Source organism: Coturnix japonica, unplaced genomic scaffold (genome assembly GCF_054131305.1).
Source record: "Coturnix japonica strain WE unplaced genomic scaffold, WE-NBRP24 Scf116, whole genome shotgun sequence".
NCBI lineage: Eukaryota > Metazoa > Chordata > Aves > Galliformes > Phasianidae > Coturnix > Coturnix japonica.
The window spans coordinates 22,252-47,500 of NW_028189019.1; the positions used below are offsets into that span (position 1 = coordinate 22,252).

At 50.5% G+C, this 25,249-nt stretch overlaps 2 protein-coding genes and 2 long non-coding RNA genes across 4 annotated transcripts; 2 read left to right on the forward strand and 2 right to left on the reverse strand.

Annotated features, from left to right (window-relative positions):
* Nucleotides 1–443: 443 nt before the first annotated feature.
* HOXC8 (homeobox C8) lies at nt 444–5,030 on the reverse strand. Its single transcript, XM_015850405.2, has 2 exons — nt 4,465–5,030; nt 444–2,494 (listed from the first exon to the last, which is right to left on the reverse strand). Exons 1-2 carry the CDS (start codon nt 4,898–4,900, stop codon nt 2,202–2,204), a joined length of 729 nt encoding a protein of 242 aa, XP_015705891.2. The 5' UTR covers nt 4,901–5,030; the 3' UTR covers nt 444–2,201.
* A 1,107-nt stretch (nt 5,031–6,137) lies between these two features.
* On the forward strand, nt 6,138–6,839 carry LOC146751186 (uncharacterized). The gene is made up of 2 exons (XR_014941805.1): nt 6,138–6,248; nt 6,713–6,839. It is a non-coding gene; the product is annotated as an uncharacterized LOC146751186 (long non-coding RNA).
* Nucleotides 6,840–7,990: 1,151 nt separating this feature from the next.
* On the forward strand, nt 7,991–13,526 carry LOC146751187 (uncharacterized). Its single transcript, XR_014941806.1, has 2 exons — nt 7,991–8,187; nt 13,099–13,526. It is a non-coding gene; the product is annotated as an uncharacterized LOC146751187 (long non-coding RNA).
* On the reverse strand, nt 13,407–16,763 carry HOXC9 (homeobox C9). The gene is made up of 2 exons (XM_015850340.3): nt 16,191–16,763; nt 13,407–14,096 (listed from the first exon to the last, which is right to left on the reverse strand). The coding sequence occupies exons 1-2, from the start codon at nt 16,732–16,734 to the stop codon at nt 13,852–13,854; spliced, it is 789 nt and encodes a 262-aa protein (XP_015705826.2). The 5' UTR covers nt 16,735–16,763; the 3' UTR covers nt 13,407–13,851.
* Between the last annotated feature and the right edge of the window lie 8,486 nt (nt 16,764–25,249).

Here is a 25,249-nt window from a genome sequence, read left to right on the forward strand (position 1 = left end):
GGAGGCACCGAATGTCGCTCCGGTCCCCATTGACCGCTCTCGGGGGCAGCGCTGAGTCCCATTGTCACCGCCGGGCACGGGGAGGGGGGATGGGGGGGGACAGGGACGGCGACAGCCGCACCCCCACTGCCAATAAAACCCACTCCCACTCTCTCCTTTTACCCCATTCTTCCCCCACTCAAAGAGGGAAAAATGAAAGAAAAAGAGGATAAATACAACCCTTTGCCCGCAGCAAAAGGAAACGGAGCGTCGTCGGAGCGAATTAAAGCACTTTGATGACCTTTTCTTTACTATATTTTGTAATTAGTTCTATTTTTGACCGGCACGATTTGAAGTCGGGGATAGCGGGGTGGGGGGGGATATAGGGAGGAATGGGGGGGATCCGACCCCCATGCGGGCGGCAGCGTTCAAACCAATACACAGCACCGCGGGCAGCGCGCTCCTTTAAAACCTTTTTATTATTCTCATTATCATCATCATTATCATTATTATTTACGCAATGTCTCACGTATACGATACAAATCCACGGTGTCCAGAAATGGGATTATTTAATTTTTTTTTAATATTTTTTTTTATTTTTATTTTTTTCTGGTTGGAATTGCTACATTCAGAGGTGACACACGCAGAACGATGCTTGTACATAAAACAAAGGACGATTCTCTTTTCCGTCTGTTCCTTTCGAGCATGTCGCATTAACAGATAAGTCAAGACAAATAGATAACTATACATTCAGTGCAATTTAGTCCTACACTACTTTATAAGCACGATAAAAAGAATACAATGCTGTGCGTTCTCAACTAGGCAGTTTCAGTTGTTGGGATTTTTTTTTTTATTCTTTTTTTATTCATTTTTATGTATTTTTAATGATTTTTTAACATTTTTTTCTTATTTTTTTTTTAATCATCATCTCGAGAAAATAAGCAGCAACAAACGACAATAAAACCGCATTACAAATACTTTCAAAGCATGACTCCTTCTATAGGTAGTGATAAAGTACAATACAAGGTTGGTTGGTTTATTATTATTATTATTAATATTATTATTATTATTATTTTATGGTTATGTTATGCTACTTAGTAGCTTGCATCAGGGCAGAAACAAGGCTCTCTCACTTAAATAAATTCGGAGCGAGTGAAATTTAGGATAGGTCAGCCCCTTTGTTGATATTAGCTCTGATAATTATTGCAGGTTTTCCCTTTAGGTAGTACATGAAGAATTTCGAGTGCTCACACAGCCAAAGGGCAAACAGCGCCTGTAGGGATCAGGGTGGGGGTAAGACGGGGAGAATAGGGGCCAATTTCGGCCTATCGAGTCCTAAGCTGAAAAAGAATATAGGCGTTTTCTCCACTCAGCCCTATGGGAACCCAGTGGGAACACAATGGGAACACGACGGGAACCCAATGGGAACACAATGGGAATCCAATAGGAACGCTTCTGGGTACGCAATGGGAACCCAATGGGAACACGACGGGAACCCAGTTGGGAACGCGATGGGAACCCAGTGGGAACCCAGTGAGAACCCAATGGGAGCACATTGGGAACCCAATAGGAACACTATGGGTGCGCAATGGGAACCCAACAGCAACGCAATGGGAACCCAACAGCAACGCAATGGGGAGGAGGTGCGGGAGCTGCCAGGTGGGCTCCGAGCCTCCCCCCTTATCTCTCCTTCAATGGGTGATAAACGGCTTTTAGGAACGGCCATCGGCCCTCATAGACGGCCACAGCACCGACACCCCTTCGCTTCCCCCGGGGTCATTCGCGAGAGGCAAACCAAGCGGAAAAAGGCAAAGTCAAAGCTGTTCAAATAAATACATTTTGTACAGCCGGGGACGAGCTGCGGCCTTTGGATGGGGGGCGTCGGGTTTTGCTGCACCGTTTTGCCCCCCCCTTCGCAACCCGTCATACACCGTCGCTGCACTGAAGCCAACTATGTATTAATGGAGCTAAAACGCCGCAATTAAAAAGGAAAGCAAAACAAAACAAGGGGGGGGCTAAAAAAGAAAAAGAAAGAAAGGAGAAGGGAGGAGGGGGGGGGGAAAGTAGGGGAAGTTCTATGACAATAAAAAAGGCTACAACTGTTTGACAGGTAGTTACTGCTGTGTGAGCCTCTCCATTCTATACTCTATAAAAGCAAATGACCGTCGTAAACATCTCGATTTATCATCTGCCATAAAACGAGACTTCAAGGGGCTGAGAACTCAGTCCTTGCTTTCTTCTTTTTCCTCCTCTTCTTTTTCCTCTTCCTCATTCCCTTCTTCTTCCGTTTTCTCCTCGTCTCTGGCCCCCGGCAGCTTATCTTTGTTGTTTTCTTTTTTCCACTTCATCCTCCTGTTCTGGAACCAGATCTTCACTTGTCTCTCGGTCAGTCCCAGGGCGTGAGAGACCTCAATCCGTCGCTTCCGTGTCAAATACGGGTTGAAGAGGAACTCCTTTTCTAACTCCAGGGTCTGGTACCGGCTGTAAGTTTGTCTGCCACTGCGTCTTCCGGGAGCTGTAGGGCACAAACAGAAATAACTTCGTGGTTCTCCCCCCACCCCTCTAAGCTGCCTCTCCCCTTCCCTCTCTCCTCTTCGTTTTCCTATGGAACCTATGCCCCCTTCTTCCTAAAAGAGCCCCCTCCCCACCCCCCCGAGCCTTTTGTGCACCCAAAGTCTGTAGGTGATGGAGGGTGGGGGGTTCGCTGCTGTGTGGGTGCTGGGATGGATGGGGGCTGTGCCTCCTCCTGGGGGGGTATTTTGCTCTGCTGGGTGGCTGTAGGGATGGTGCTGTCAAACTCATTCACAAAGGAGACGTTTCCCTTTTCTTCGAAAGGTGGTTCTGTTTTGCGGGGTGAGGCAGCTCGATTTCAAATAATAATAGTATTAATTATGATGATTGTTGTTATTAAAAGGATTTTTATCGATGAAAGATGCTTTGTTCTTCCTGAAAGCCTCCCAGCCTCGCTCCTTCTCCTGCCGCCCTTTTGCTTTCCTTTCTTCCCCTCTTTCCCCTTTTTATCCCCCAAATTCCCAGCCCTGCTTTCCATTCCCCAATGCTTCTCCCGAAGCAGAGCCTCGGGGTGCTGCTCTTCGCTCCTATGGACCCCCCCGAGCATTGGGCTTTGAGATAGACCCCCCTCTCCCCGTCCTCTTGGTTACGCTTGTGTCCATCAGGCTCTCACCACCAGACAGCTATCCCTGTGCAAACACCGAGATTGCATTTAAAACAACTCGGATGCAGCCAGAGCCAAAAAAGAAAAGAGGAGGACGGAGGTTCGTGAGGCTGAGCCCCAGCACTTCCTTTCGCTCAGCCTTTTCCTTCAGCAGCAAAACAATGTTTGCTAAAATATATATCGATGCTACGGCTGGAAATGATTGCATCCTTGAGACTACCCCTAGGTCAAAGCTCAGATAAATAACATGTTTTCCTCTCCAGCCTCTCTGGGCCACATCCTCTCGGAGCTCCTCTCTAATTCTTTCCTTTAAAGAAATACAAACATACACCTATTAATATATATATATATAGATTTTTGCAGGGGTTTGGGGCGAGGAGAGGGGGAAGAGGGGAGGGAGGGGGGGAAAACTTTGGCTCTCTGATTGTCCTTAAAAATTAACACTAACCTTCACATGGTTTGAATTAAAGCAGGCTTCGAGACAGCCTTGGTCCTTCGGTGGGGGGGGAAGGGGGGGGGGGAAGAGAAAAAAACTTGCACTTTGAAGTATTTCGCTTTCTGTGCAATTATCCGGACTTCACATGAGCGAACTTCCATTCAGCCCAAATAATTTGGAATAAACCCCCCCCTCCTCACCTCTCCCCTTCCCCCCCCCCCCTTTAATTCTTTAACCCAGGGCGCTACGATGCTCTCCTCCACCCCACCCCATAATAGCCCTGAGCTAAGTTTCCCTTCCTGCTTCAAACTTTTATCCCCAGGCTTTAAGAAACAGATGTAAAGTATTAGCAATACTCATACAAGTTCCCACCTCTCAGGCTTCGTCTCCAAGCGGTTATGAAAGGCGATATGACATTTTAAAGAGCAGTGCATTATCAACATGCAAATAACCTCGTGGGAGCTGTATCTTATTGCCTATCCTCAAGGCAAAGCAATAAAAAAAATAACCCCAAACTTTTACTTGGTGGTGATTTAAGCCCTTTGCAGGGAATCACCTTGCTGGCTCTCCAGCAACTGCTGCCTCTTTTGCTTTCAAAGGTCTCCCTAAAACGAAGCAACGTTAAGCACAAAACTGCCCATCCCTTCGATATTTTTTACCTCTACGCTTCTTACTATTCATTTCTCTCGGTGTATATATATGCATGCGGGCGTGTGGAGATACATAGACACAAGTTTGTGGCTGTCTACGCATACATATATATAACAGACAGACAGACAGACGGAGGGAGAGGGGAGGGAGGGAGAGGGGGGGAGAGAAAGAGAGGAATAAAAGCAAGGAAAACATTTAAGGAGGAGGAAAAAAAGGTCCTAACCGTGAGGTCTCATCCATGGGAACATGAGACTGGGAGACGAATTTTGATTTAAATGCCCTTGTCCCTCGCTAGAGTTACTGTTGGAAGACGATTTACAGTCAGGATATTGTACAACAGTCGTCTCTTGCTGAGCACCATAAAGCGATTGCCTCGGCAGAGCTTCATATCCATAGAACTTAGAAGCGTCTCCGTGACACGCCAAGGCGCACGGGTTTTGTTGGTATCCAGAGTTGGAGATGCTGGAGGTTCCGTGGTGAAAGAACTCTTGGACGTGATGTGATGGGTGCTGGAAGGTGGGTGCTGTTGTGCCCGGACCGTAAACGAGAGCATGGCTCCTGCTAACACTCTGTGGAAATCTGCAGTCGTAGTAAGTTGGTTCCAGCGATTCGCCGCCTTTGTACTTGGAAAAAAGAGGGTTTACAAAGTAGGAACTCATGACCCTCTCATGCAAAAATTAAGAAGAAAAAAGAATCAAAAAAAAGAAGGATTGGAAAAAAAAAAATCAGGAAAAAAGATTTAAAAATAATTAAAAAAAGATTTAAAAAAAAAAAAAAGACGGCTTTAATTCTGGATGAAAGCTGAGGATCCTCGGACTGTTTCTTTCTCCAGTCCGGCTTTTTTGTTGTTGTTGTTGTTGTTTTTGGTTCTCTTATATATATATATATATATATAAAGTGGCTTTTATTTTTTTTTCCTTATTTTTGGCTTATTTTTTTTTGCTTCTATTTTTTTCTTCTATTTTTTTTGCTTATTATTTGCTTCTATTTTTTGCTTATTTTTTTGCTTCTATATTTTTTTGCCTCAATATTTTTTTTGCCTCTATATCTTTTCGCTTCTATATCTTTTCGCTCCTATATTTTTTGCTTAATTTTTTCCTTATTTTTTCTTATTTTTTTGCTTATTTTTTGCTTCTATTTTTTTGCTCATATATATATATTTGCTCCTATATTTTTTTTGCTTATATTTTTTTTTTTTTGCTTATATTTTTATGTTTTAAAGGCGATCTCAAAGGCGTCTCATGGTTGCCTCTGTGCGACCGCAACGGTGCGTTCCCGGTGCTCTTGACTTCTCTTGTAATCTGTCGGTAGGTAGAGCTCTCTCTCTCTCTCTCTCTCTCTCAATTTCTCTCTTAACTCTGCTCCTTCCCTTTAACACCACAGGCAAATTCCTCAAAATCCCGGCGGTGTGGCTTTTTTTTTTCTCCCTTCTTTCCTCCTCTCTCTCTCTCTCTCTCTCTCTCTGCCCCCCCACCCCCCTTCCCCTCCCGCCCCCCCAACCTCCCCCCCCCCCCGGCTTTTTTTTTTCCTCTCTCTCTCACACGCGATATGTACACATCACTCCCGCCACACTGAGACAGGCTGCGAGGGGGGAATGACAGCGATTTGGGGGGCTCCCGGGTGATGCTGGGGGGGGGTTGGGGAGGGGGAATATGGGGGGGGAGGGGGGAAGGGGGGTGAGAGCCCGAAGGGGGGGGGAGTGAGGAGGAAGGGGGGGGGGGGGGCACGCTTAGAGCCCTCCTTCAGGGGGGTGGGGGGGGGGCATCCACCTAATGACTGGAGGAGGGTGAGGAAAGGTGCGCATTGATATCCACCCCCCTGCCCCCTTCTCACACCCCCCCCTCCTCACACCCCCCCCCTTCAAAACCCCTATTTTATATTTATATATATATATATATTCTTTTTTTTTCTTTTTTTTTCTTCTTTCTTTTTTTTTCCCAGCAGCAGCCTCTTCACTGATGGCAGCAAATGCATGCGCTGGGAGGTCAGCCTAGGTAACCTCAACAGGTAAAGGGAACCCATCGCCCCCCCCACCACCACCTTCATCCCGCCCCCCCCCATCACCCCCAACCCACCCCCAAAATAGGGGGTGAGCTCCTGGCTGAACTCTACCCCCCCTCCTTCGTGGGTACCCTGCCTATAGAGAACCTACACGGGGCGGGGGAGGGGGGGGGATGTAGGGGGCTCCTGGTGGCGACGTTGTTGTCATTGTGTGCTATTTGAAAGGGGGGGGGCTGCGAGGGGGGGTGGGGGTCCCTCTGTGTGTCAGCTCCCAATAGGAGGGGTGAAAGGGGGGGGGGGCAGTGGGGGTGCAGAGTGGCTGCGCCCACCTTTCCTCCATCCTTTGCTTTTATTCTTTGCTTTTGATGATGATTCGCCCCCCCATCCCCCCCCCATTCCCCCCCATCTCCCCCCCCCTTATTTTATGTGGGGTGCTCGCGTGTTGTTGTTATTGTGGCGGCGCTTGGCAGATCGGAATCAAACAAGCAAACAAAAGCCAAAGAGAGGCAGCGAGCGAGCGAGGGACGCTTCTCCTTATTGATTGGCTGCTTCGTGCTGCCCTTCCTTCCAGAAAATAAAGGCACAACGTTGCGGGCAGTTATTTTTCATTATTATTATTATTAATTTTTATTATTTATCCCCCCCCTATTTCCTTCCCTTTCCTTTCGAAACCAAACGGCTGGGAATAACATTGAAGCTCCAATCAAGTAAATCCGGAGCTCAGAGTGAGAGACTTCGGGTTAAAGAGAGGAGAAGTGAGGCAGGGAACGCTGAGCTCCTTTTGTGCCTTTAGCCTGTAGAAAAGACCCCCCCCCCCCCACCCCCTCCATGGACATTTTGGGCTCTTTAGGGTGATTTTAACGTGTGGGGGGGGAGTATTTTGTTTCTATATGTCCCGTTTTGTTGGCAGTTCCCCTCTTCCCTTTGCTTGTATTTCTTCTGCACCGCAGTCTCTCTCACTTTCGGACTCTTCGGTTTTTTTACGATGGCACGAAGGAATTCGGCTCATTAAAAAAACAACAAAAAAAAAAAGAAATATTCACCTCCAACCATCGGGATTCGACTTAATTACTCGAGGTGGGGTCGGTGGGAGGCGGGTGGGGAGGGGGATAGAAGGGGAGGGGGGAGAGGGAGAGACTCTTTGCAATGGAGGGTCCCGAGTCGCCAAAACACCCCACGCGTGTCCGTGCTCTCAGTGCTCCCCTCTGTACAAACCTTCAGCGTTTCCTTCACGTTCTTCCACCCAAATCAGCAGCCTCAGAGTCTGTGTTATATGGGGGGGGGGGATGGGGAGAGTGTGTGTGCTGGGGGGGGGGGGTGTGAATATGAGAGATTAATCCGGGTGCGGAGGCAGAACCCACCGCCTCGGAGATGGTTTTTAGGTGCTTTTCTTCCCAGCAAAGGTCATTTCCTTCGCGTTTTTTCTTCTCTTGAGCGGCCCGAACCTCTGCTGAGATGGAGTTGAATGGGTGCAGACCCCCCCCTTCATCCCCCTTTTCCTTCCCCACTTGGATCAGATGCGTAGGCAGCCGCCTTTCCATCTTTACGAGGCTTTCGGAACCAGAGGTTCGTTTGGTGCTTTCGGAAATGGTTCCGTGGGTCGGGGCTGGGCCACCCCCGTGGGCAAACAATGAGCGGTGCAGCACAACGGTGTGTTTGTTGGGCTTTCTTTTCCAACCCCCCCCCCCCCGCCTTTCCCCACCCCCCACCTCCTGTTGTGGAAATATTCGCCCAAATCGAGCTTCGTTCACTGCGAGGAAACGCTCTCCATCCCCGAACGCTCCCAAGGGCGGCACAATGACCACGTTCATTTCGCCAACCTCCACCCCCAACCCCCCCCCCCCCTCCACTCCAGGTCCCCCCTTCCCCAACGGAGAGACCCCCAAACCCGGGACAACACGATACTCAGGGACGGAGGCTCCTTAATTAACAGCTAATAGCCGAGGTAACCATTTTCCTCCTCTAATCGATAGCATCTCTATTTATAAAACCCCGCTGCCTGCCCATGAGATAAGAGCAGCAAATAAAAGGACGGGAGAGTAAAAGGAAGGGGGGGTGGGGGGGGTGAGAAAGAAGTTGTCCGATTTGGGTTGAAATGGGGAAGAAAAGGGGCATCTTTTCAGACCTTTATCCCAAACCCAGCGAGCAAAGGTGCATTACAGCAGCCGGGATCACACCTAGGCTGGGAAATAGATGTTCGCCTTCAGTGTCTGTGAAAGAAAGGACCCACCCCCCCTCCTCCTTCCCCCCCCCCCAACCCAGACTGCACGAAATAAGATGTATGCGATTGCCTACTTCATTTTAAGGGAAATATCTTGACATTTAGTGTCTGGGGAAAGTGCTGCTCTTTGTCTCTACTGTTTTGGCTGCGTTAGGATGTAAGGATGGGTGTGGGGCAATGCTTTGCTGGTGCGTGAGCTGGATGGATTGGGGGGGGGGGGGGAGACCGTGTCGGACTTTTCGGTATTCCATTGTATACATTGGAGTTTATTTTATCCCCCCCAACCCCCCCACCACCCCCCTCCCTCCCCTTCTCCCTGCCCTGACCTTCACTGCGAGATGTCATTCGCTCCCTCCCCACCCCAAAAAGGAAGAGGCTTTGGAGAGAGATACGTGATGTGAGTCAATAAAGGAGAGAAGGGAGGAAAAAAAACCAACCCACTAGAAGCACCGAGCTTGGAAATAGGCAATTTCATTGCCAGCATTTTTATGCGCTCCCTGCACCGTCAGATGTCAGCCCTGAGCTCTGCGTTAAGGCGTATAAATAAAGAGGGGGGAGGGAGGAATAAGGAGGGTTGGGGGGCAATGGGGAAAGGGGCAGAATGGGGAGAGGGCAGAGGGGGAGAAATAGGGGGAAAGCAGAGTAAGGGGGGAAATGGGAAGGGGGAAATGGGTTGTTTTAACGTCGTGAGGGGTGAAGTCGAGCAGCTCAGTGTCCCCCCCAGCCCCACACACATACATACATCCATATATATATATACATACATTACACACAACCCCCCACTCGGGTGGGATCCACGCAGGAACGCCGCGGGTTGGGGGCGCTCCGCGGCTCGTTCGGCCCCTCGCTAACATTGGGCAACAGCGCCATCTCGCGGCCGCACCCCGACGCAGCGCCCCAGGATTGAGGGGGGGGAAACGGAGAGGGGTTGGGGGGGGGGTCCGGCTGTGTTTTATCCCCACGACCCCATCACACACCGGAGGGATAGAGCTGAGAGCTCTGCAATGCGCTACGGCGGCGAATCGCCCTTATAGATACAGCAGAAAGCAAGCAGGATGTTTTTTTTTAGGGGGTGGGGGGGGGGAGAAGGAAAAAAAGGACTCATATTTCCTTTTCTTTCCCTTCTTTTCTCCCTCCTTCCGTTTACACCCATTAAATTAAAAAAGGGGGTGAAAAAAAAAACCATCACAAATATGTGTAGACACTCACGCAGAGTCCAACAAACCCACCAGATGTGCCACCCCCCCCCCCCCCCCTTCCATCCTCCTCCTTTTATCAGTCCAGGCGCAGGGATGTGGAGGGGGGGGGGTTTATTTTATTTTTTTACCTCCTCCTCATCCGAGGGGGTCTGTTGTTTGTAGCTTGTAGACAAAACATTCCAATAATCCGGTTTCAAAGAGAAGAGCACCCACCTTATTTAAACCATAAAGCAATTAAAGCCAGACGTCTAGCCAGATCTAGGGTCCTGTTTTGTTCGCCCCTATTCAGCCCCGCATAGCAGGGAGACAAACAGAGCTGTAAAAGCGGCATTTTTTTGGCTGCGGAAATGTACCTATGGACAGCTGGAGGGTCCCGTCGGGTTTTGTGACCCATTACAAAAGGGCACATCCCGACCCGGCACACACCAACCTCTCACGCACGCAAAGAACCGCACAGAAGCGCATCTGCGCCATACATCCGCGCAGAGATCCGCATCGGCCATCAGCGCATCCTTCCCTCCCCACCCCACCCCCCCCATCCATTTAGAAAGCAGAGCTCTCCTTTTAACCCCCCCTCATCTCCCACCCCCCACTATGGCAATGTATTCCTGCGTACCCCCCCTCCGCATGCCGACAGCAGAACGCTGGGCCCCGAAATCGCCGCTTTCAGGCCGAAAATGGCAACGTTTTGACCGCAAATAGCAGCTTTTGGCCCCAAATCGAGGCGTTTTGCTACAAATCAGAGCTCTTTTAATTCTCGTTGTCGCAGAGAAACGGGTGAATTTCGACAGAAAAAAAAAAAAAAAGCCGTATTTTCGCACCTCCCGATCCTTTGGATTTTCTCACCCCAGGGGAAAGCAAACAGCGTGCTCCATTCTCTCTGTTTTTCACCATTCTTATTATTTATCCTCATCTCTGCATAATTCTGGTTTCTTTTAAGCAGTAGCTGGGGGGGTGCTGGGGTTGGGGGGGGGAGGTTTAACTCGCTTGGAGGAGGCGAGGGCTGCGGTGGAGGAGAAATTCAATGGCTGCGCCAATTCCCAGCAGCGCCAAATGGCATTTTATAACTGGTGCAGCCCCGCACTGGGGTGAGGAGAGCGGGGGCCTTGCACATGAACTAAAACTGCGGCACGATTTTAAACCCAACCCAACCCACCACCAACAAAAGAAAGCCCCGGTGCAGACAAAGGGGCATCTCCTGCTCTGCCCTAATGGGACCTGGGCTGAGAGGAGGCTGCGGCGAAAGGGAAAGAGCGGGGGGGGGGTATGGGGGAAAGAGATGGGGGGGGGGGGGGAACGACGACTGCAGGAGATGGGATCCGTTTGAATGAACCAAAATGAACTTCCATACATCACGGCTTTTCAACATCGCTTAAACGCTTTTGACAAGCCCCTCCAGAGAGCCGGCTCCGAAAGTGCTTCCAAAGTCCCGTCCGAGCGATAAATTGGGATTTTCTCTTTAATTAATAACGATAAAGCCGGGCGATCTCTCCCTGCTCTCCAAGCAGGAGATGGGTGAGCGGTTCGAACCTGCTGATCTCCTCCTTTATCCGAACCGGGATGAAGGCAGGCAGGGAAGCAGGGATGGGTTGGAAATAACAACAATAACAATAATGATAACCGTAATAAAGAAATGACACGAGGCCGAGAGATCCCCCCCAACCCCCCCCCTCCTCACCACCACCACCTCCTCCTTCATGTTCTTGTTTTTCCCCCTCCTTTTGGACCATAAATCTGCTCCTCCGTTAAAACGTTTTCCAACCTGACCGCTCCAATGAGCTCCTGAAGGGTTTTCCGAACAGAGCCCGAACAAAACCGGGATTGTAAACGGGCTCCGAACGTCCCCCGCTCCGGGGATGTCCCCTCTCCGCACCGCGGAGCGTTGTCCCAAAACGGCGACAAGAAATAAAAGGCGATGAGAGAGGGATGGGGGGGAGGGGGGAGAAGAGATTGGGGGGGGGGGGGTCCTTCTATAACGCGCTGACACAAATCAGGGCCGGGAAGAAATATGAAAGAGCGATATTTTATGAGATCGGCAGAAGTAATCGCTTCCAGATTTCTTCTTTTATTATTATTATTATTATTACTATTATTATTAATATGATTATTTCAGAGGAACCGGGACGAGGGCGACAAGCGTGTCTCGCTGCCCCGATCTGCTTTTGATTAGGAAGATTAAAACGCCGCTCCACTCATTTCATTAAAGAAAGGGACCTATAACAAGTTTTTATGATTAAACATCCCTCGCTGCTCGTTTTTTATCCAACCTCCCGACTCTCCTTCCTCTTTCAGCAGCCCGGAAAAGCGCCCGAAGCAGCGGATGAATCCCGGGGGCTCCGCAATTCTTTCCCTCCCCCGCAACTCCGCTTTCACCATCCCGCACCCAAACAGCCTTTGATTCCCCCATTTCTCCTCGTTTTATTTTATCTTCTATTTTATTTCTTTAAATTCGCCATTCCATAGAGGGCCGGGTTGGGGTTGAATTAGGGGGGGGGTCTCTGCCTTTTTATTTCACCCTCAATTTTCACCATGCAGCATCTCCACCACTCATTCATTTATCCCTCTATTTCTTCACCCCCTTCTTTCTTCCACACTCCCCCCCATCACTTCTTTACCCCCCTATTAATTTATCTCCCTCTTCATTTACCTCCTACCCTATTAATGTCCCCCTATCAATCCACCCCTATCAATAACAACCCTTATCAACGTACCCCCATCCACATAACCCCCCTATCACTGCACCCTTCCTCTCTCTTTCTCTCTTCCCTTTTCACCCCAGCCCTTCTATCCCATTATCAACGTTATCATTATGGATAAGAGGTCTGTTGGATTTCACCCCTTCCCCTTTACCCCCCTCCACCCTGCAGCACTTCCCCACCTTAAACCAAACACGCATCTCTATGGCACATCTCCCCCCCCCCCAAACCCCCTCGCCCCCCAAGCGGACGGCAGCTGCCATCTCCTCTCATCCAAGCACCCACATTTCACCCCCCCCCCCCCCCAACACACACACACACACACACACTCCTTCTTCTTCTTTTTTTTTTTTTTAACATATCCTTCGATTGCCCCGGGGGCCATAAATTAGTACAATTCATTATCCCCATCTAAAAATGGATGGCACGGAGAACCCTTACCTCAGCGCCTTTTATTATGGGGCTGTGAAATAGGGCGGTGCGGGGGGGGGGGGGGGGGGGAAGAAGGAAGCACCGAACCCCACTCCCCTCCACCCGTGGGCTGCCCGTGTTCTCCCCACGGCAAGAAAAAGACCATCTCCATACCGAGATAGATTATTATTTCTCCTTTTTCTTTCTTTTTTCAACACCCCCTTTTATTTATCCTCCCCCCCCCGCAACCCCCCCACCTCCTCCCCCTTCTCCAACCCCCCCCACCCCCCCCTCCCCTTACAACCCCTCCACGTTCGGTATATTTACAGAGCTGCTCTACAATAGCCAACAGAACAAATATTACAGAACGGCCGTGAGACGAGAATGAAACACACAAATGGGTACAGCAGAAACGTTCACCACCGTGACAGGACATCATGGAGCCGCATTCCCTCTGGTCTCTTTGCTTTCTGTTTCCTCTCTCTTTTTTGTTGTTGTTTTTTCCTCTTTGTTTGGGGTTTTTCTTTTTTTTTTAATACAAAATATTTCGCTCGCGGAACCACGAAAGAAAAAAAAAAAATACCGCATCCGTTTAACTTAGGAAATAAAATACTAAAAAAAAAAGAAAAAATAATAATAATAATAAAAAGAAAATATTATTATTAATAATAAGAAATTCAAGTACTTCTTGGGGTTGTTTTTCCGAGGACACACACACCAAAAATAAAATACAAAAGGAAGCGGGGGGGGGGGGGGGGGAGAAGAAAGGAAAACAGCCCCCCCCCATCCCCCCCCACAACAGCATCTTTCTCCTTTATTCGGTTGCGTGTTAGAAAAGCCTCGAGTCCCAAAACGGCGTTTTCCTCTACAGCTAAACATCCATCCGCGCATCCAACGGCAGAATCACTTCAGACCCCCCCCACCCCCCCCAAAAAAATCAGCTTTTTTTTTGCCTTTTTTGCCTTATTTTGCCTTTTTTTTGTGTTATTTTTTCTCCTTTTTTTTTTTTTTTTGTTTTTTGCCTTCCTCTCTCTTTCTCTCTCCTTTTATTTTCCGCCCTCGTTTCTCTCCTCGCACGACATTCATTGCTGTTCCTTATCGCTTTTCTCTTTATTCATTTTCTTCATTTTCATTCGCCTGTTCTGAAACCAGATTTTGACTTGGCGTTCAGTGAGGTTAAGGACTCGGGCTACTTCGTACCTCCGGTCCCTTGTGAGGTACATATTGAATAAAAACTCTTTTTCCAGTTCCAGGGTCTGATACTTTGTATACGGACATCTTTTCTTCCTCGTAGAACGCGCATGAATCCAATTTGCGACGGGGTTGTCTGAGAAAGAAGATATTTTTTTCGGTGTGCGTTGTGTGTTTTGGAAGGGGGGGAGGTTGGGTGATGGGGGGGGGGTGTTACAAAGCAATGCAAACCGCTGCCTTTCTATATCCCCCCCCTCCCCACACACACATAACCTCCCCCCCAGGCCCACGTTAATGCTGAAAGAGACCTGCTTCATCAGCAGACCTCACCTAAATATATTCCGAGCGACCTTCGCTAGAGAGAGTTTAAGCTGTTTATTTTGGAGGGGCCATTTCCTTTCCTTTTGCCGCCGTTCTCACATTGAAAAGAAAGGGGGGGGATAAAAGCAAATAAAGGAAAAGTTTCGGCGCATAAAACCCGCAGCGATGGGTTTTCAAATAATAATAATGATGACCCACCCGACTTGCTGCTCGCTGTAATCTAAGGACGTAGTCATAAAAAGTCAAAATTCCCACCATTTCATAGGCCCATAAACTCTTTTTACAGCCTCAGCTCTGCTCTGCTTTCCCTGGAAGCTCTGGAGGACCTGAAAAGTGCCGTTTATTTCTGCCATATCTCGGAGGTGACACCCGAGATGTCCCAGCGGCTCTTTCCTCGCCCCCAGGACCCCGCACGTTGCGGGGAGGAAAAGCTTTCCTCCCTTTCCGTGCCCGTTTCCCTTCGCTTTTCCTTTCCTTAACCTTCCAGCTAAAATCCATGCGTGTCGTCCCCCCCTCCCCGCCTTCCCATATCCCTGCTTTTACTTTTCCCCCTTCCGATTTTAACTGTATCGAGGGGTGATGGTGCTGAGGAGGTGGGGGGGTTGATAAACGGAGGTGTGAGTGCATTTCCACCTTCACTCCGAGCTCCGTAGGCACAAAGGTGCTGCCTGAGGCTGACAACCGGCTCGGCTCAAGGAAATCGCCTTTTTTCAACCCAAAGTTAGGCCGGGAGGTGCAGTCACACACGGAGCATCCTCTTGTCTTTCCCCTCCTCACCCCCCAGCCCCCCACCATCACAAACACACACAGACATCACCATCATCACCCCCAGACCCACAGCCCGGAGTCCTGCAGGGTTTGGGGCAGCGCCGGCTCCCCTCTATTGGGGATAGAGGTGCCGGGGGTTACCTGACCCTAACGCTTGTCCATCTCCCCCCTACATACACACACATACACCGTGTTCAAGGTTTGCTGGGGGATGTTTTTTTTCCCCTCCCTCCCTCTCAGGAGCTGCAGAAGGTTCTTCAAGTGTATGGTCCAATGTCCTGATGTCCTGCGCCTGCTGCCCCGTGCCCCCCACCTCCCTCCCCACTCACTGGGTGCCATCTCTTCACCAATTTTCCTCTTCTCTCCTTCCCCCTTCATCTCTCTCCCCCCTCCCCCCCCCCCCCCTCGGGGGTACCCACCTTTTCCTTTATTCCCACGTGCTAAGGGTATTTTAGGAACAATTGCAAGGGTGCAGCAGCTCCTCTTGATTTTTCAGACAGATAAAAGAGCTTCCTCTTTTTTCTTTTTTCTTTTTTTTTTTTTATTTCATCCCCGTTTCCTTTCATCTAAAAGGCACCTCAGCAGTTCTTCCATCCCCTCCCAACCCCCCCAACCCCACCCCCTTAACAGCAACATGTTCCCCTCCATCCTGAGGGGGACACAGCTCCAACCCCGTCCTCCCGCGTTGGGAGTGGAAACCAGTGCAAAGAGAGGAGCTTTATCCCCCCTTTACCCCAACACACGCACTTCCCTCTGCCTTTCCTTCTTTAATTCATCTCCCCCTCCCAATTCCTACCCTCAGACCCCCTCAGCGGAAGGTGATGAACCCAAGCAACCCCCTCGCAAAGAAACAAATAAATGGAAATAATAATAAATAAATAATAATAATAATAATAGTAATAACGCTGATGATAAAATAAGCCGAAGAGCCCACGGATAAAAGTGCAGCTCTCCGCTGCCGGGCTGTGCGAGGCGGACTCTCAAACCCCCAGATCTTCCCGCATATCTGGAGTTTTAGGGTCGGGCTCTCTCTCCCTCTCTCTCTCTCTCTCTCTCTCTCTAAGGTAATTTCATTTTATTGAGTACGGTCCTGGAAGCTGTAATGCCTCCCCGGTTGTAAACAAGAATGACTTCGACTTACTAGGGTCTAATTCGTGCTTTTCTTCTTTGTGTTTGCTGGAAGCGATGGCTTCGGACTCCGGGGAAGGAATTGTCTGCGCTGCTCTGTCTCTCAGCTCCCCGGGAGCCGCGTACATGTAGTCCGCGAAGCCGCGCCCGTCCGCGGGGCCGCACTCCGCTCGTCTCCCGGCAAAGGCGTCGGGTTTGAGGCCGTAGGGGCGGGCGGCACCGGGAGCGAAGGCCGGGAACGAGACGGCCCCGGCGAGGGGCTCGAGCCAAGTCCTCATGTACCTGGGCTCGGCCCCCACGGGAGCTTGGGGGCCGTACGGGTGGTGGTAGCCCACGGACGACTGGGAATGGACGGGAGCCCAGGAGGTTGTAAAAACGGCCGGCTTGGGGGCGAAACTGCACGAAGGAAAGTCGGCACAGTCCGGGACTAATCCTGAAGGTCTGGCAGCAGCCGGGTGGGAGGCAGTGGTGGGGAACCTGGAGGCCAAGAGCTCTTCGTTTTCGTGGCTTATCAAGGAGTCTACATAGTAGTTGCTTATGGGGCCAGAAGCCGACATGGTTCCCCCTCTTTTACATTCATAAGATTATTGTATGAACTGTATGTGTACTTTTTATCTTCTCATAGAACAATCAGGGCAGGTAATTATTTTTTCAGCCTTTCCCAGTTTGCCATTGGCTGCCAGCCCTCACGTGATTGTATTTACCCAAAAATATAGCGTGGATCAATCCGCAGGTCTTTTTTTAATAGCGCCCGGGCGAACCGCTGCCCTTCGCTCAAAGCTCCGGAGCCGTCGGAGCGGGGGAGGCGGGGGCTGAGCAGCCCCGGGCCGGGCACAGCGGGGCCGGGGCCGGGGAGCTGGAAGGCAGCGGGGGAAGGGAGAGCAGGAACTATTTCCTGACGTAATTTGTCTCTGTCCTCCGATCCTGCGGCTTCTGGAGCTGCGAGAGACTGGAGGGAGGTGGGAGATGGGGAGGAAAGGGAAAGGGGGGAGAAGTGTCCCGGAGTTGGGGGTCCCGCAGCCCCTCGTTGGGGTTGGAGCGCTCAGCCCGATGGCACGTGGACCTTTTCTCATCGATATATATATATTTTTTGCCTTATTATTATTATTTTTTAATATATTTTCCTCTTTTTTTTTTTTTTTTTGGCTTTTTATTTTTTTTAAAGCGGCGATGTCTGAGAGATCTCGGATTGGGGGGGAGGGAGGGGGGGGGGTTGCACATCTATTCCTGCTCTCGGTAATAATAATAATAATAAAATAAAAGGGTCTTCCGGAAGGTTGAGGGGGGGGAGGGGGAAGCACTTACAAGGATGTGAGGAGCGCCTCTGAAAAGAGGAAGGGGAAATCATAACACCACCAGCACCCAAAAAAATAAGAAGAGGGGGAAGCGGGGGGGGGACGGACAGACAGACGGACAGACAGCAGCCCCTGGAGCTGAAAGAGCCGCGTTCTTCGGTTAGAGAACGGCCGGCCGGGGATGTTTTTATGCCCTTCAATAAAATTTTTACGAGGATCGTTTGATTGTTCATAAACGTGTCGTTCGTTAAATAAAACTGCGAGGCTGAGAGTTCGTGCCGGGCTGACGGGGTTTGAAAGCGGCGGAGAGATGAGAGAAGAGCGGGGTGCTGAGCACGGCGCTGCGCTCCTATTTCTTGTGCCTCTCCGGGTTTCATTTCTGAGTGCGGTGTTGTTGTTGGGTTGTTTGTTTGGGAGGATATTTTTGCTGCTTTTTTTTCCCCCCCATCCCTTTTCGGTTAATAAAAAGAAAAGAAAGCAAACAACTCGGGGATGCCCTGACTGCGTGTTGGGAGGATAAGCTTTCCTTTGTAAGCATAGACAGGTAGGTACGTGGCTTACGCCCATTGGGGGGCTGAAAGAATGGAGTTGGGCGATTTCTCTGCAAAGAAAGAAAGAGAAAGGAAATATATCCACCAAAAAAAAAGGATCCCTCTTTCTCTCTTTCTTTCCTCTTCTTTTTCTTTTTACTTTTCCCTTTTTTTTTTTTTCTTTCTTTTTATAAGGAATCCAAACAACACACACACACACACAAAATCATAAGCCTGATTGTCCGGGCTCCCCAGGGCTATTAATCACCTCGGGTTTTATAGGGCTTGGGGTGACGCGGTGGGGAAAGAGAAGGAAACGGGCAACGTTTGCAAGAGGGAGAAAAAGTGGGGGGATCAGAGAGATGCGGTGGTCCCCGTCCCCCTGTCCCCCCCCCCAGGGACAGAGAGACACCGGGAGGGCAGAGTGTCCCCAATTGTGCGGCGTTGCCCAGCGCGGATCCCACGCACCCCCGGGACAGAATCGCATTCCATTTCTCGCTCTTTCCTTTTCTCAGCAAGTCTAAAAGGGAGAGGGGGGGGAGAAATCAGAGCGTGAGTGAAGCCAGCAGATCCGGAGACAGACAGGAGGGGAGTGGGGCTGCCAGGAGAGTCCAACCGGACCCCCCCAAAGTCACGAACCTCAGCTGAACCAACACTAAACGCTGCCCTTCACTGCATCGCGCTGCCCCTGGAAGTGGGGTTTCCCCCTCGGAGAACACAAGGAAGGCTCGGAAACAAAACCCCGACGGGAGGGATGTTTGGGGAGGGATTCGTGGTTTGCCAAATTCGAGGAGGAAAGTCATCCACTCGCTCAGCCGCAGAATTTATCCCTTGTTCCGTTCCGAGCCCCCTGCTTTATGGGAGCCCTTAAAGGGAAATATTCCTGCGGGAGCAGACTGTCTTCTTTGGCCTTTATCGAGACCAATTTATCTGTCAATCACAGCTCTCCAATGACGGTTACTTTTATGTTGGCAAGGAAAGAAAAAAAAAAACACAAAACAACCGTATCTATATACAAGTATATCTGTGCTCATCGTTCTTTGATCTATTCCCATTTTAAAACAGAGTTACGGTGCGAAGGTGCTGAGATGCAGGGAGTGACGTGAAAGCAGCCTGGCTTTCCCAAATTGGTGGCATATCTGGGCGAATCCTTACAAAGAAGGGTTGTGTGTATGTGCAGAAGGGGAGAGAGGGGGAAGAGAAAGAGGCAGAGGGAGAAGGAGAGAGAAAGGGCTGAGCACGGAGGGGGGAGAGGAGCACTGAGAGTCAGTGGGGACGTTTTCCAGGGGAGAAATATGTCAGAATATACCACAGACGAACCGCAAAACGAGCAGAAATTACCCAAGCAACGCAACCCTTAATGAAGAGCAGCAGTTTTTGGAGCCTTCATTCGAGCAGGCAAGGTCACGGAATGAGTCGTGGATGGGGAGTTTTGGTGGTGGCACACAAAGGCGAACATATCTTGGTGAAGATTTCTTTTATTTACACGGGAACCTCCATTGCACGGAGCGTTTCGCTCCCCGCATCGCCGTGGGCTCCCTCACACGCTCCCACACCCGCAAACACACGCGTGAAACGATCGCGATTGCCGTACAAACACCCCCCATCCGTTCGGGGATTGCACCGAGCAGTGCGAGAAGGAGATGGAGACACTTCACCTTACAGCAAACTACAGACGCGGGGTTAACGCAGCCTCCTCTCCCCCCTCTGTGCTGCGGAATCCCAAAGCACGAACTCGAACCCCCCGCAAAACACTCCATCCTCTCTCCTCTCGATCCGAAGCCATCCCTCGTGGCTGAGCTCAAAGTTACGAGAATCAAAGTCCGCTCAGAGCAGCGGGATCCCGAGCATTCCTCCTGGCCAGAAGCACGAGCAAAGATCCGCACCGCATTTGCAGCACGCTTTGCCATCGCCTTCGGCTCTTGCAAGGTTATATCTCGCAGCGTTTGTGCTCCGCAAAAGCTCCGATTTCCCTCTTGGAGGGGAGATGATCGCTTCTCGAAATGACGGTGAACCACCGGGTCCCTTTCCGGGTAGACTCACAGCTTTGCCTCTCTCACCTCCTCTTTTCAATCTGCAGGGGGAAGGAACTTGGTGGCACGGAGCAAAACTAACGCTAGCAGCCCACGAGCCGTAGGAGTCCTATCTTATATTTCTTTTATTTCCCGGTGGAGGAAGGAAAAATGGATTAAGAAAGAGTCTCTCCTGGCAAATGAGGAGGTTATAGAAGACGAAGCCTTTGTCTGAGCCATTGACTTCTGACACCTTTTCGGGGCTGAATGCTCCTTGCCATGTCCGCCCGCTCCCGGGCAATGCTGTGTGCTCAGCGCAGTGCATCCCTTTCCTCTCCCTTCCAAACCTTTTTGCTTTCGCTTTGAGCGATTCTTCCCTGATTGGAAGGAGAGGAGACCAAAAGAATATATATATATATATATATAATAATCCTAATAAAATAAATCCAGAAGAGGGGAGGGAGAATAAAACCCTATTGGAGAGCTTACAGCGATGAGGTGACACTGATTTCTTGGATTTTCTTGCTTTTAAATTATCTCTTTTTTTTTTTCTTGTGGGGGGGTGGTGGAGGGGGGAGGTTGGGAGGGTGGAAAAGTGGTGGTGGGGAAAAGAGAGCCCGCAGCCCCCAGCAACAGAGTGTCGGCGGGGGGAGTGCTGGAGCTGCAGGCCCGGCTTCCCCGCAGCTGCATCCCGCAGGGGCCGAGCGTTGCTCGCCCGTTCAGGGCAACGAGGAGCTTGAACGCCGGGGGCTGCGCTGGGGGCCGAGCGGGCACCGACAGGCGGACGGACACACGGGAGGACGGACAGACAGACAGACAAATGGAGCCTCCGAGCAGACACACACAGACACAGAGACACAGATACAGACACGGGGTGAAGGGGGGGGGAGGTGGGGAGGGCGGGGGGGGGGGAGAGAAAAGGAGAGAAGGAAAAAAAAAAGAGCTCAGCCTCATCCCCCGTGTTCAATTAACACTGTCAAGGTCGGAATAACAAAAAAAAATCGCTGTTTTCTCGCCGCTCCGACCCCCCATTCCCATCCCCCCCTCCCTTATCTCCCCCCCCCCCCCCCCCCAGAACACCTCCGGCCGTGCGGAGCTGGGAAGGGCGGTGCTGAGCTCCGATCGCTCCGTGCGAGAAAGCGAAGTCAGCTGCAGCCAACTTCCCTCTGCATCTCAGCCCTCAGCAGCTCCGAAGTTCCCTTCTTCCCCCCGCTTTGTCCTTTCCCCACTCCCTTCCTCTTCACTTCTGCCAGACCAAGTTCTTTCTCTCTTTCTTTTGTTCCTTTTCTGCTATTAAAAAAAATAAATAAATAAAGGGGAGGGGGGGGGGGGGGGGGGAATCGCACACAATAGACAGCGTGAATCCAAAGCAGACTCTCTGAAGAGGCCAGCAAAAATATTTCTTGGTCCTCCAGATGCCTCTATTTATTCCAGGATTGTCTTTTAAAGTAAATAAATATGGGGAAAGATTAATTTCAGGCCAGATACCACCCGTTCTTCCTGCTGCAGAGTAACTGCAGGCTCCGGGCTCTGCCTCTCCCACTCTCCCCCCCTTCTATGCCCCCCTCCCCCCCCCCCCCCCCTGCTAAATTCTTCGGCTATTCGAAAATCATATTTATTCAGCCCTCCTTACGAGATCTCACAGAGGAAAAGCTCTTCGGGCCAACAACAGAGAGGAGGAACTCGCTCTCTTATCGCCTCACACCGACGCGAAAACCTCAAATCCGACCCAACGTGAGAGACGGAGACATTCAGCTCTCGCTTCAAACCCCACTGCAGGAGTTTTCTACCTGCTTAAGTGCTTCCCCCCTCCACCAACCCACCCCCCCAACCCCCCCTCTGTCTGTTGCTAAGAATTCCTGTCTCTCCAGTGTTGGAGGTACGGGTAATAGACAATAAATTCCGAGGTGCAATTAAAGCTCTGAACAATTTCTTTAAGTGTGCCACGGTGCCCTTTATTTTTCCCCCCCAAATTTCAGGTCTCCCCCAGATGAAGCCGTCTCTGCAGATGTTCCCGAGCAGCAGCGAAGCCTCACGCTGAGGCATTCCAGGTTAGCTCGGTTTTGGGTGTGATAATGCAATGCGGGTCAAGGGAAGGGGAAAAAAAATCCCCAGCGAAGAAAATGAAAAGAAGAGCGAGAAAACAAGCCTGAACCCAGAGAGGCGAACTGTATACCGCCTGGAGAAACATATTTCTATCCTTCTCCCTTTACATTTATTATGTTTCTGTCAGACACCCTGTAATTAGCATAGATAACTATAGTTGCAAGCTCCAAGTTGTGTCTGCAGATCCTATTGTCTGGCTGCTCCGGTTGCACACCAGAGAGCTTGGAAGCGAGCACAAGGTGTTAGGAAGAGCCTGGTGCCCTCAAATAAGACAATAACCCCACGAAATTCACGGGGTGGGGGGGATGAAGGGGAGGAGAACGGTGCCGCTTTAGGCGATGGATTCCAACCCGAGCTGCACCGCGATCTCTTTGGCCTGGCGAGAGCATCTCCAGCTCAACCCAGTCCCAAACCTGCCCGCAACCCGAGGCTTGAAATAAAGGAGCTGGGGGCAATGTCCCGTCTGCTGCTTGCCCCCACCCCTCCCTCCGAGCTGCTGTTTGCACGGCCCGTACCTATGCAAATCCCGAGCCAGACAGCCAGACACCTTCCGACAACAACCTTGAGCGGGGACATTTGCTGTCGGGGACGCCTCTCCCACCCCCCCTCACCCCCCATCGGCCCCAGTTATTTTGCAGCGGGTGCATCTCGCTGGGAAGCGCTGAGACTTCAAGACCCATCGTGCAACCCCCCATTAAAAAAAAAGCATCCAGCGGAGCAAATATAGACGTAAAGCGGGAGAGTGGGAGCTTCCCCCCCACACCCCCCACCTTTATTTATCATTCATTTCTGTTTGCATTGGAAGGGGAGGAAACCAAAGCACAGCCCGGTCCCTGCTGTTAAAAAAAGGAAAGCTGATCAGATCAGCCCCATCTCCCCACAGCCCCCACCTCAACCCCCAACCCCGGATCCATCTCTTCGCATGGGGTGATGCTTCGTAAAACCACCCCAAAGTCATTCCCAGCAGCAAGAGGGATAAAAGTTGATCCGCAGGCTCTGCTCTCGTACACACACACACACATAGGAGAGCAAAAAAGCCTCCGGGTTTTAAAATTCCACCTGCTGGGAGACGAGCATTAGACGGGAAAATATGACGCAACGTAGCATATCGTAACATCTCTGATATTTCACCCCGATAACGGCATCAGAAATAGCACGAGCATTAAGCAGCAAAGCCGGCGGTATTTCGCGGGGAGAGAGATGAAGGCGAACAGCATGGAGCCTTTTTGACTACCCATGTTTTTTACATAAAAACAACTAAGCCGGGTAGAACCGCACCAAACAGTCGGAGTGATAAATCCCCCCCCTCCCCTCCCGTCTTTCTTCCTGATCTAATATCATAATTAAAAAACCATAGGGGAGATTTTTAACTTTTATTGCGTTTCTGGAGTTGGGTCGCTAAACATATATTAACTTTACGTTCTTCTCTTTCTCGCCATGGGGGTGGTCGCTCCTAAATAAAATCAATCTTAATATACAGAGAATAGATATTGTTCGGTGTCTTGCACGCTGTTAGAAGGAAGGGAAGGAAATCTGCAGACACTCAATGCGGAGAAGGCAAACTCATCATACGTGTAATGAATCCTTTAAATAATTCAATTATCACAGCGCTAATATCAAATAATTACGGTTACAAAGCACCAGTAATCAACATCGTCCCTGTTGAAAAATTAATTTGCAGTATTGTATACGAGTTTCTTCCGCTTTTTTCCTCCTTCCCTTACCCTTCTTTTCTTTTCCCAACTCGCTCATTATGTTTTTCCGCTCTGCTGTATTCGACCTGCAAGGAAAACAGCCGCGCTCCGTCCAACATCGCATTCAACCAAACCAGCAGCTATTTCTTTTTTCACACTTAAAACACAACATATTGAACACAGCGGACAAAGGAAAAGCGATATCTTTGCAAAGCGACGCTTCAAGGGACGCATTTCCTTCGTTGCAATGGGTTTTATACCTCGGACTTTGTCTCTCCTGGCTGACAACGCTCGGACCGACCCATGTCCCGAGCAATGGGACAACGCTATTCCTGCCATCGAAATACACATCTCGCCCAGAAACTCGCTAAGAAGTCCAAGATGGGCAAAGCCCCCACAATCCACAGCACAACATCAACCTATCCGTCCCAAAAACACCATCCCCGCAGGATCCGAACCCTCACGGGGAACTTCCAGCCCTATAAACTCCCACTATTCCCAATTTCACACTTTTATTGCTCTCAGCTCCAACCTGCGCTCCAACCCGAGGAGCACCGCGTTCCCATCGGCCTCAAACACCGACATCTGCGGAGCTTTGCTCCTCTATCTCGGTTCCCTCCGCGTCTCCGCTTCTCCACCCGAGCATCACCGGCCGCACTCCTTTCTCCCCGCTCCGTTATTCCGTACGATGGAGCTCGGCTCAACTTTGCTTTCCTTTCTTTTATACCTTCTTTTTCCTTCCTCATCTCCCCACCCCCACCACCCCCTTTTCCTTTTACCCTTCATTTTCTTTTATTTTTTCATTTTCCTTCCCTTTTTCCTTTTATCTTTTCCTTCCCCCCCCACCCCTTCTTTTCTTCCCCCCCTCCTGTTTGCACTGATAAGCAGATATAACTTTCCCAAGTTTTACAGCCCATTTTCTCAGGGGGTGGAAGGGGAAGGAGGGGGGGGGGGGGGTTAGAAGGGATAAAGGGGAAAAACAACCCTTCCACCGCAGACAGGCACCGCTCATGTAACACAACCGTCTCATTCCCTTCATCAACATTTACTTCGCTTTTCTACGCCATCCTTAATGGAAAGCAATTCCAAACCAAGGCTGCACCGGCTGCGACATAGGAGCCGTGCTCTTGAAAGTGAAACCCCACACCAGGAGCACGGGATGTAAAAAAAAGGCCGTTAAATTTTACATCTGACTCTTTGGCTGTGATGGAAACCCGGGATCGGGAGAAGTTGGAACCCCACTTTTCTGCTTTGTTCTTCAACGCACCTCCAAGAAACGCGATCCGCCGCATTCTCCGCCGTGGGAGCGGGCAGAGCTGGCACCGGGCGCTGCCCCCCACCGGTCCCACATCCCCCCCCCCCCCCCCCAACACACCCCCCATATCCCATCACCTTTCCAATTCCTAGGGATGGCCGAGAGGGAAGGAACACCTTT

Coding starts and splice junctions, on each gene's coding strand:
- HOXC8 (XM_015850405.2), bottom strand. CDS start 4,900: ATGAGTTCCTACTTTGTAAACCCTCTTTTTTCCAAGTACAAAGGCGGC. Junction 2,495..4,464: donor CCCATGGATGAGACCTCACG/GTTAGGACCTTT, acceptor TGTGCCCTACAG/CTCCCGGAAGACGCAGTGGC.
- HOXC9 (XM_015850340.3), bottom strand. CDS start 16,734: ATGTCGGCTTCTGGCCCCATAAGCAACTACTATGTAGACTCCTTGATA. Junction 14,097..16,190: donor AAAGCACGAATTAGACCCTA/GTAAGTCGAAGT, acceptor CTTCTTTCTCAG/ACAACCCCGTCGCAAATTGG.